Genomic DNA, 11,245 nt, shown 5'->3' on the forward strand with positions numbered 1-11,245 from the left:
GGTTTGATCTTCTCAAATCCCCATTCAGCCATGAAGCTCACTGGCTGCGCTTGAGCCAGTCACACACTCTAAGCCTAAATTATTATTATTATTATTAGTAGTAGTAGTAGTAGTAGTAGTAGTAGTATAGTATACCACCCTTCATTTGTAGATCTCAGGGTGGTTCGCAGGATAATAATGCAAGATAAAAACACAAATAACACAATAAAAACAATAACTAAACAAAACAGTACACACACACACCCCAGCTTGTTGTGAGGATAAAAGGGGGAGGTGGAAAACCCTGTACTGGAGCTCCTTGGAGGAAAAGCAGAATATAAGAAGGCTGATCACCGAAGAATTGATGCTTTTGAATTCTGGTCTGGAGGAGACTCTGGAGAGTCCCATGGACTGCAAGAAAATCAAACCTATCTATTCTTAAGGAAATCAGCCCTGAGTGCTCACTGGAAGGACAGATCCTGAAGCTGAGGCTCCCATACTTTGGCCACCTCATGAGAAGAGAAGACACCCTGGAAAAGACCCTGATGTTGGGAAAGATGGAGGGCACAAGGAGAAGGGGACGACAGAGGACGAGATGGTTGGACAGTGTTCTTGAAGCTACCAGCATGAGTTTGACCAAACTGCGGGAGGCAGTGGAAGACAGGAGTGCCTGGCGTGCTCTGGTCCATGGGGTCATGAAGAGTCAGACACGACTAAACGACTAAACAACAACAACAGTAAAAAAAATGGAAAACAATTCATTTCCCCCGCTTCTGTGCCATTCTCATCCTGAGGACGGGAGCAGCATCGAGTGTTCACACTTTGTAAAATAGGCTCCCAAAGCTTACGGAAAAGGAGTATGTTGGAACTTACGAAGCTGTCCTCTGCAGGGAAAGGCTGCCTCTCTGCACTGATCTAGGGTCTTTCCCAGCCCTGCCTAGAGATGTCAGGTATTGCACCTCGCAGCTTCTGAATCCAGAGCTCACAGCCTCTCTCCCCTGCTTGACTTGAAGCACTTCCCCCCGCTCTGAACTTAGAAAGCCTGCAAGCTCTGATCTCTCTGAGGTGGTTCAGCCCATGAACATTCGATCTGCCCCACTAGAACATTCAGGGCTTTGCCTGCAATTGAGCACAAGCAACACGTGTGTTTTAAAAGCCCCCCTCGCGGCCCCCCCCCCCAGCAAACGCTTCAAATCTTGGCAGCTCTGGGGTTTTTTAAAAGAGTACATTCCTCACTCTGTGGTGTGGCTGTAGCCAAGCACAAATCATTACTTCCTCCTTTTTCTGTTTCGTTGTTTTTTCCCCCCCACCTCCCACAAATTGCATAATAAAATTTTCAAACACCACCTTAACCTGGGCTGACCTTCTCGGCCAACTTTTGTCTGACAAGGGAAGAAGCAGGTAACCGAGAGCTCCCAAGGCAATATAAAAATGTGCTTATCAGAAACACATCGTGTCAGTCCTAATAATAATAATAATAATAATAATAATAATAATAATAATAATAATAATAATAATTTATTATTTATACCCCGCCCATCTGGCTGGGCTTCCCCAGCCACTCTGGGCAGCTTCCAACAAAATATTAAAATACAGTAATGCATCAGACATTAAAAGCTTCCCTAAACAGGGCTGCCTTCAGATGTCTTCTAAAAGTCTGGGAGTTGTTGTTCTCTTTGACATCTGGTGGGAGGGTGCATAGCTGTCAACGTTTCCCTTTTTTTAAGGGAAATTCCCTTATTCCGAATAGGATTCTTCACAAGAAAAGGGAAATGTTGTCAGCTATGGGTGGGTGCCACTACCGAGAAGGCCCTCTGCCTGGTTCCTTGTAACTTGGCTTCTCACAGCAAGGTAACTGCCAGAAGGCCCTTGGCACTGGACCTCATTGTCTGGGCAGAACGATGGGGTGGAGACACTCCTTCAGATATACTGGACCAAGGCAAAACAAGCCCTCAAGCCAGCCCTGGCCTAACCCATGCCACAGGGTTGAAATGTCCAGCCAGAGCGGCCAAGGGATAATTCCAGCAGTTCGTCTTGGCAGCTGATCCATTAAGGAGATCCGTTTGTTTCCTTAATAATAAAAAGGACTGTTATTTTGTTCTTGGGTCGGTTCTTTACGAGGAAAAGAATAACGGAGAGAGAGAAAACGCCCTCCTTGTTTTCTTTGCTCTTCTTTCCTGCCAGGCCTGGCCATCGGAGATGTCCCAGACAAGCAGCCCATCGGCATCGTTCTCACTGTGCTGGGGGTGGTGGTCTTGGATTTCTGCGCTGATGCGACGGAGGGGCCGATCCGGGCCTATCTGCTGGACGTGGTGGACAGCGAGGAACAGGACATGGCGCTCAACATCCACGCCTTCTCAGCTGGTATGTGATTCTGTCTATTGTTTTCTGTAAGGAAACCTGCCCCAGCTTCTGTCCCAGGCATCTCTGGGTAGCATTTGGGAATGTCTCCTGCCTGTAACTCCAAAAAGCTGCTGCCAGCCAGTGTGGGACAGTACAGTGCTAGACTCCATATGGGTCTGATTCCGTATAAGGCAGCTTCCTGTGTCCCTTAAATAATTTTTATTTCAATTTATTCCATAGAAGAGCATACTTAAACTTCCAACAACGCTTCCCTTTTAAGATTGCACCCTGATTCCCAAGGTGGCTCAGTTGAGATGACACCAAACCATGGTTAAGGAAAGTCAACTGTCACCAGAGTTCTTTGTGAGGGGTTTGATCAGCCAGCAAAGCAGAGCAAACAAGCTTTGGTTTGAAGGGAACTTGAGAGAAAAATGCTCCTGGCTTTACTGTATGGTTGGACGTTCAAACCACGCTTTGGGTTCCGAACCATGGTCAACCTGAAACCCTGGCTTGTTGAAATGACTGTTTTCGGCTCCATTCATTTGTCCGCAGCTGTGCCAGAAGCAAGGTCTGTCTGGCAAGCTGCAGTTCTCAGCTGAACTAAACAAATTAACTACATAAATTTACTGTTACCGGATGCGGAATCTGTGCCCCCATTGTTGATGGATTCCAAAAAGGAAGACCTTTCTCCTCTTTTATGTAGCAGCCAGATAGGAGGCACTGCTGCCTCGCCCACTTGCATGGTTCCCAGCCTTTTCACAAAGCCGCCAGCGCATAACTTTTTGCCCATCTCTCCTTCCTTAGGTCTTGGAGGGGCCATTGGCTACATGCTGGGAGGCCTTGACTGGATGCAGACGTTCTTTGGGGTCATCTTCGTCTCTCAGGAGCAAGTCCTCTTCTTCTTTGCCGCCATCATCTTTTCCGTCTCCGTCGTCCTCCACCTTTGCAGCATCGAGGAGGAGCAATACAATCCCCAACAGGACAGGATCGATGACGAGGCCGACACCCTTTCGAGCGTCAAGCTGAGCGGCAGCCTCCCTCCCCTGAGCCGCCTGAACGTCATCAGCGAGGAAGACCATTACAGGAGCTCCATGTACCGGGACGAGGTGCAGTCTGAGCAGGACCTCAACATGGACTTCCTGGACGTGGACATTGTCCGCAGCAAGAGCGACTCTGTCCTTCACATGCCCGATGCCACCTTGGAGATGGAATCCGAGCTGCTTTTCCTCCACGAAATCGAGCCTTCCATCTTCCAGGACTCCTCCTACCCCAACACCCCGCACAGTGCCAGCCAGGAGTACATGAAGTCCAAATTCAACCGCCTGTCTGCTTTCCTCAGGGAGAACGAGAAGGAGGAGGACATGTTACTTGATAATCACTTGAACGAAGCCAAAGCCCCGAACAGCAACGGCTCCCTACCAAAAGACCTCCTGAACGGGCACGCGAGGATCGGCATGAAGCAGTCGAGCACCTCCAACTCCATGCGCAGGCGCAAGCACATGTTCTACCGGCAGCCTTCCCACACCTTCTCCTACTACGGCAAGATCGGCTCCCACCGCTACCGCTTCCGGCGGGCCAACGCCATCGTGCTGATCAAGTCCTCGCGGAGCATGAACGATATCTACGACATGCAGAAGAGGCAGCGGCAGAGGTGCCGGCACAGGAACCAGAGCGGAACCACCAACTCCAGCGGCGACACCGAGAGCGAGGAAGGCGAGACCGAAACGACCGTCCGGCTCCTGTGGCTGTCCATGCTGAAGATGCCGCAGGAGCTCCTGCGCCTCTGTGTCTGCCACCTCCTGACCTGGTTCTCTATCATCGCCGAAGCCGTGTTCTACACCGACTTCATGGGGCAGGTCATTTTCAACGGCGACCCCAAGGTGAGTCGCAAAGCTTGCCTCCGCCAACATGTTCTGCTCACAGAGTCACTCCTCTGCTCCATAGATATTTAGCATCGCTCTGCAAATTAGCTCAGCCCAAGCAGAGAGCGCTGCAAAGAAATTTCCCAGGTTTGTCAGGGTCCCAGGTTTGTTTCATCATCATTTGCCCTGGCAACCTGGTGGGCAAGGACATTTGAAGTTTGGTTCTTTGTGGCCTGAAATTGTATTGCTTTATGGCCGATTTGGTTTCGGTTTCACTCCTTTTATCGTTCCGAGTTTCTCGAGAATCTTTCTTTGAAACACAGGTTGGAAAAAAGCCAGATGAATAAGCGAAAGTGTAAATCCCGGCCCAATTGTACTGGCTGCCGATTAGTTTCCGGGCCCAATTCAAAGTTCTGGTTTTGACCTGTAAAGCCTTAAATGCCACAGGAGTAGAATACTTCAAGGACCACCTCTCCCTATAGGAACCAGCCTGGACCCTGCAGTTATCTTCTGAGGCCCTTCTTTGTGTGCCTCCTCCGCAAGAGGTTCAGAGCCCAGCGACACGAGAGCAGGCCTTTTCTGCTGTGGCTCCACGTTTGTGGAATGCTCACCCCAGGGAGACTCACCTGGCACCTTCATTAGATTTTTAGATTTCACCATGCAAAAATGTTCCTCTTCAACCAGGCCTTTGGCTGATTAATATTCTGTGTCCTTTTAAATATATTGGGGAGGGAAATTTCTTCTTTCTTGTTTTTATTATCTGTTTTTATGTTCTGAGCCGCCCTGAGATATCTGGATGAAGGGCTGTATGCAAATTTAATAAAACCAATCAATCAATCTTTGGCTAGGCAGAGAGGTGCGAACATTGACACTTCCATGCTCTTGTTCATAGTGTGACCTTTGCTTAAATCTTTATTGCATGGGTAGGCAAACTAAGGCCTGGGGGCCAGATCCGGGCCAGTCGCCTTCTAAATCCGGCCTGCGGACGGTCCCGGAATCAGCATGTTTTTACACGAGTAGAATGTGTCCTTTTATTTAAAATGCATCTCTGGGTTGTTTGTGAGGCCTGCCTGGCGTTTTTACATGAGCAGAACGTCTGCTTTGATTTAAAATGCATCTCTGGGTTATTTGTGGGGCATAGGAATTTGTTCATTCCCCCCCCCAAAAAAAATAGTCCAGCCCCCCACAAGGTTTGAGGGACAGTGGACTGGCCCCCTGCTGAAAATGTTTGCTGACCCCTGCTCTATTGTTTCACTGCAGGCCCCTTCGAATTCCACCGAACTGCATGCCTACAATGCCGGCGTTCAGATGGGCTGTTGGGGATTGGTCATCTATGCCGCTACTGCAGCTGTGTGTTCAGGTAAGAGGTTCTGTGCCGGCAGCTGAAAGTCTCCGCACCCCAGACCAGAGAAGCCGTGTGTGGCTGACAGATAAGAGAATCGAGGGAGGGGACTGAGCGGGGGAAGTTAGGAAGGCCCTGGCCATGAAGTGCTTTAATGAGGGAGAGCTGGGCGGCTAATTGCACCCGGAGCGCGGGGCGCTTTTCTCTAATGGCGACATGCTTGGCCTCCTTTTTGCAGCCTTGCTACAGAAATACTTGGACAACTACGACCTGAGCATCCGAGTGATCTACATCCTGGGCACTCTGGGCTTCTCCATTGGCACGGCAGTGATGGCCATGTTCCCCAATGTGTACGTCGCCATGATCATGATCAGCTCCATGGGCATCGTTTCCATGAGTATATCCTACTGCCCCTATGCCCTTCTAGGGCAGTATCACGACATCAAGCAGGTAGGTGGCCGTGGGCCGGGTGATGGGGAACGTGAGTTGGGCAAGAACCATACGGACGGATGTACTCAGAACCCAGATCCATCCAGCCCAGCCGCTGTCTGCTGCAGCGACCAGGTGTCTTGGACTACATTTCCCATCAGGCCCAGCCAGCACAGAGGGGGTTTGATGCTTTGAAAGCATCCCACGGCATACACAGACCTGCAGGGTCAGTCTTTAAGCTCTGGAAGAGCCTTCAGGGAATGGGAAGAGAGGGAGACAAGCCCATCAAATCGTAGTTTGCAGCTGGAAAACCCAGAATCCAGCAAACAGCACTTCAGGCTGCTTTTGGCCCGAGGATTGCCAGTTCCTCATACATATACATATATATATACATATACATACACACTCACACACAGAGAGACACACACACATATATATTCTGTTACACAATTTGAAATACTCGTTTTAACATCATTAAAATATCAATGACTTCCATTCTTCTCCTTCCATGGTTCGTTTTTCATATCATAGCTTCCTGCGTATTTTACAAGAACTAAACCATTCAATATTCCATCAATACGTCCATCAAACCTTATTTGTTGAATTTATCTTAATGCTTCCAACCTTTTCAGGTGTGCACAGTCCCCCCCCCCCATATACTAAATAAAAGTTTCCCAATCTTCTCTAAACATATGTTCTTCTTGTTCTCTGCTTCCATATGTTAAATCTGCAAGCTGCGCATATTCCGTCAACTTAAGTTGCCATTCTTCTTCAGTTGGGACCTCGCTCATTTTCCATTTTGGGGCTAACAGAACACGGGCTGCATGCAGTAGTTGCATACATATATAACCTTCTTTTTTTGACACTTGGGAATTTCGTTCTGAATTGTCCGTACTCTGGGTTTTTTGGAAAAGTAATTTTAAACATTTCCCCACCATTCATTATAGATTATTTCCCAATACAGTGGCACCTCTGGATACGAACAGGATCCGTTCTGGAGCCCTATTCGCATCCTGAAGTAAACTCAACCCACGTCTGCACATGCACGGGTCACGATTCACCGCTTCCGTGCATGCGCATGGCGTCATTTTGAGCATCTGCGCATGCGCGAGCGGCGAAACCCAGAAGTAACGCATTCCGTTACTTCCGGGTCGCCGCGGAGCACAACCCAGAAGTGCTCAACCTGAAGCAACTTCCAGCCGAGGTATGACTTTACTCTTTTACAAGTCCACCACATATGAAAGAACATTCTCTCCACCTTTTTGCAGTTCCTGACCACAGACATAGAGGACTTGTCCCCAGGATATCAGTCCCCAAAGCAAGCTGCTTCAGATATTGCAACGCGATGTGTGCTCTGCTACCCGATTCCCTGTTTTGTTGACAGCATCTCCTGTCCCTTTCTCTTTCAGTATATCCACCATAGCCCTGGGAACTCAAAGCGAGGTTTTGGCATAGACTGCGCCATCTTGTCCTGCCAAGTCTACATCTCCCAGATCCTCGTGGCCTCTGCGCTGGGAGGAGTGGTGGACGCCGTGGGCACCGTGCGGGTCATACCCATGGTGGCGTCGGTAGGGTCTTTCTTGGGCTTCCTGACGGCCACGTTCCTGGTGATTTACCCCGACGTCGGCGAGAGCCCAAAGGAAGAGCAGAAAGGGCTTGCGCCTCCCGCGGCGGCCGAGAGCGGTGGCGACGCGGATGGGGAGAAGCCGACCGTGATCAAGCTCTCTCGGAAAGAAGCCTCCGCGACAGAAGTGGAAAACGAGTCGGCCGTTTGAGCGAACCGCCGCCATTTGCACACATTCCAAGCCGTTTCAGGTGCATGAATCGGGACGTTCTCGCAAAGCAGAATCTGAACTTTTCCAAGGACATCCTTGCTGCAGCATCGGATTGAAATGGTTCTTTCATGCAAAAATGTAGATGAAATTCCATAGTCTTAGGGTAGCCTCGAATAGGTAGCTTTGATGCTGATTGCTTTCTCTACAATCCAGAAAAATCTCCTTTCTTAGAGGTATTTTTAATGGCGAGAAAACGCGTTTCCAAGGTGACTTTTATCGATGGGCAGGAAAACGTTATTGCATGGTTTGCTTTGTTTTTTTAGACCTCGTGGCGGTTTTTCAAAATTCTCAAATTACCCATTTGGACTGTTTATTTCCCTTCCACCAACACCACCATTTTTAGAAACTGTAATTAAAAAACGAAAGCAATTCTGGCTGTGGCTTTTGCAGAAAAGTTTTCTGTTTTTTTTGTTCTGATTCCTTCAGACCTTGCAAGTTCAGTAGGATGGTGTATTTTAAAACTGATGCCATTTTTATTAGGCTGACAGCCGCGGTTCTCTGCTTTATGTTCCTCCCCCCCCGAACCATAGTCTGGATTTCATTATTTTCCGTGCAGTTACTACTAAGTATTCCACCCCCTCCGACTTCTCTTGGACGTATTGCATCAGTTACTGCAAGAATTGCTGTCGCTTTATTTTTTATTATTATTTTGTTTTTGATTCAAGCTGTTTGGAGCACCCGTCCTCACCGACTGTTGCTTGCCAGTGGTCGGGAGGGACTTTCGGCTGGCCTCAGGACGGTGGGAGGCGACATGTGTAGCTCTAAGGAGCACCGGTGGAACATTCTGTGACCTGTTTTGATCGGCGAGCCGGTCAGAATTTGACTTTTCTTTTCATCTTTTGGTGGCGTTTGAAAGCCAATCATCTCCTTTGTGTCGAAGCTGCTAATGGGGACGCGGATTCCCCGCTGTCAGTTTCTGCAGGCGGGCTGTGAGGTTCCCCTTTGTTTAGAAAGGGGGTCGTCAATTGCACTTTTTTCTGAACTTCTGGGCTGGAAATTGCGACAGCGGAGAGTTTCGAAAGGTAGTCTGGCTCCCGCAAGCGTAAACCAAAGGCCTACCTCTTGATAACTGCAGCCTGGAGAGAAAGAGAGAGAGAGTGCGTGTGTGTTGCGTGTGTTCTTATTGTTGTTGTTGTTTTTAAAAAGGAAAATGTATCTTGAAACAGCTTTGGGCCTTAAAGAAAACAAAATTCACCATTTTTTTTTAAAAAAATGCTGTAACTTTATTCCTAGATATGCCGGAGTCTTACTAAGCTGTTTTCCCATGTCCTTTCAACCCAGACTCCCTCTCCTCCCAATTCCCCAATTCCGGGTCCAGGACAATAGCAGTAACACACATAGCAGGTTGTCGGGTAAGCCAGGCTCTCATACCAAGCCAAGTGTCATTGCTGGGGATCGACAGCCTGTTAGAGGATGTCCTTAAGAACAGCCAGCTTAGAAGGTCCTTCTCTTTAGAAATGGGGGGGGGCCTTCTCCTTGCACGTTCCCCTTGCGCCTGCAGGCAGTGGGAGCCAAAAAAGGCCGCAGCTGGTTTGCAGGCTGAAACCACAGTGAACCCAGGCTGCTCTTGCGAGAGATTTCTGCTGCCTCAAACTCACCTATTTAAAATGCATGCCTTGAACCATGCTGCAAGCATAGCAATTCGAAAGCAAAAATCCTATCTTATCTATATATTTCAGAATGAAACGCAGTTTTTAATAAATTACTTGAATTGTCAGTTGTATGTATGTTTGACATAGCTGAAATGGAAATCGCCTGGCTGGCATCTCTGGGTAGTTTGATGGCATCTCCTGTTTGTTTCTCCATCAATTTACATATTTTTACCTCCGTAGGTGGGCAGGGCGGGGGGTGGACAGGGTTTGCATAGGCTTTTTAGAGGCCACAAGGATTTCATGAATGCTCATTTTGTATACAGGGTTTCACAAACCGTTTTTTAAATGTCTGAGGGCCCCCACCCCTCCAAAAGAAAGACGACTATTTGGTGCGTTTTGTTTGAAACTTCTTTTCAGAGCACAGTATAAGACTACTGAAGCAATCCAGTTATTGGGGGGGACGGATGGACAGAAAAAGAAAAACCTTTCAGGAGCTTGTACCCAAGAGAGCCCTCGCCTCCACCTAAACGGAAAGTCTCCTTTCACTACACATACGACTTTTTTATTTTATTTTTTGGAAAACTACTCCACGACATTAATTTGAGATAGCTGTTCTCTGTGTAAATTGCACCTTGTTCTACGAGGACCCCACTTCATCGCTCTTGAAGGCTTGTAAAAATAGGAAGCTGCCACTTGCGGCTTGAATCCTGCCTTATGCTTTGAAGAGGAGGCGAAGAGGGAACACTCTCAAATGCCTCAGTTGGATCTCTCCCCTTGATGCAGTTTGAAGGTCACCCATTCGGCTCTGACATTTCTTTTCCTTGAAAGCTCTCCCCTCCCCCCTTTGACTCTGCCTTGCTCTGCCCGAACTATTGAGGATGAGGAAGGCAAGTGTTTATTTTCCAAAAAGGAAAAAAGCTTTCTTTTCAGGGGACTCAAAAGCTTATTTTTAGAAGAGCACGTCGAAATTTGGAGGCTTCCTGGCAGTTCCTTGGTTCCTACGGACACTGGCTCTCTGACCACCTCTGCAGTTGTGGGGTCACAATTTTCGTGTCACTGTTGGCTCTGCCAGAATCTGAAACGCCATCATGCATTGTGGTGCTAGGAGAAAATTGCCAGGTCTTGGTGAACTTTCTGATCTTTTGGACCCTTGTGAAGAGAACATGGGCAAACGAGAGATTTAGCAGGGCTTAAACCCTCCTTGTTTCAACATTTATGCCATAGAATTCTGAATAGCATTTCCCTTCCTGCGCTCTAGAATTTACTCTTTAGGGCTTCTGAACTGCAGCCTCCAAGACGTGCTGCTGTCTGTTGAGAGATGCAAAGAACTCTGAGCAAATGGGCCTCGGTGAGCCCAGAGCCAAGGCGGAAAGAGCAAGCCCCAAATTCTGTCTGGGAGCCAGTCGTGTTGTGTTTTCCTCTTTGTAGATGCATTTAGTGTCTTGGTGCCGTCTCATTGAATCCCAGCACGGGATCATTGTCATTCCCATTTGCCGCCTTCGGATGCTGAAGTTCAAATGCAGTTGAGCAGAACTGAATTGGGAAACGTCTTGATTTTGGGAAGTCAGAGGGAGCTATCGGTATGCTTCCTATGCCGGATGTGAAAGCTGTCTAGACATGTCACAGGAAGGTATGAGGCAGATCTAAGGCCAACACACCCTGGAATTGTAGGTCTGGTTTTGGCTTGGGGGGGTCTCTGAATCCCCCACATCCCAACAACCCCACCATTTCCAGCGTTCTTTAGGAGAAGCGTCAGCCGCTGAGTTTTTTACATCATGAGCACACATCTCATTCTTTCATCTGTCTCTTACAGAGCATACTGTTAGAATGGGACGTTTCCTTTTCCTGGCTGATTTTGAGACG

At 48.3% G+C, this 11,245-nt stretch overlaps 1 protein-coding gene across 6 annotated transcripts in view; it reads left to right on the forward strand.

The window, feature by feature from the left end:
• SLC45A4 (solute carrier family 45 member 4) overlaps window positions 1–8,184 on the forward strand; it is a 105,060-nt gene extending 96,876 nt beyond the window's left edge. For all 6 annotated transcript variants that reach the window (XM_081918789.1, XM_081918792.1, XM_081918788.1 and 3 more), the window contains 5 exons: window positions 2,164–2,343; window positions 3,127–4,202; window positions 5,445–5,544; window positions 5,765–5,976; window positions 7,365–8,184. In XM_081918789.1, coding sequence (XP_081774915.1) covers window positions 2,164–2,343; window positions 3,127–4,202; window positions 5,445–5,544; window positions 5,765–5,976; window positions 7,365–7,730 — 1,934 coding nt within the window. In that variant the 3' untranslated portion in view covers window positions 7,731–8,184. The remainder of the gene's footprint in view (window positions 1–2,163; window positions 2,344–3,126; window positions 4,203–5,444; window positions 5,545–5,764; window positions 5,977–7,364) is intronic.
• The last annotated feature ends 3,061 nt before the right edge of the window (window positions 8,185–11,245 follow it).

This window comes from Podarcis melisellensis (assembly GCF_964234715.1).
Source record: "Podarcis melisellensis genome assembly, chromosome: 7".
NCBI lineage: Eukaryota > Metazoa > Chordata > Lepidosauria > Squamata > Lacertidae > Podarcis > Podarcis melisellensis.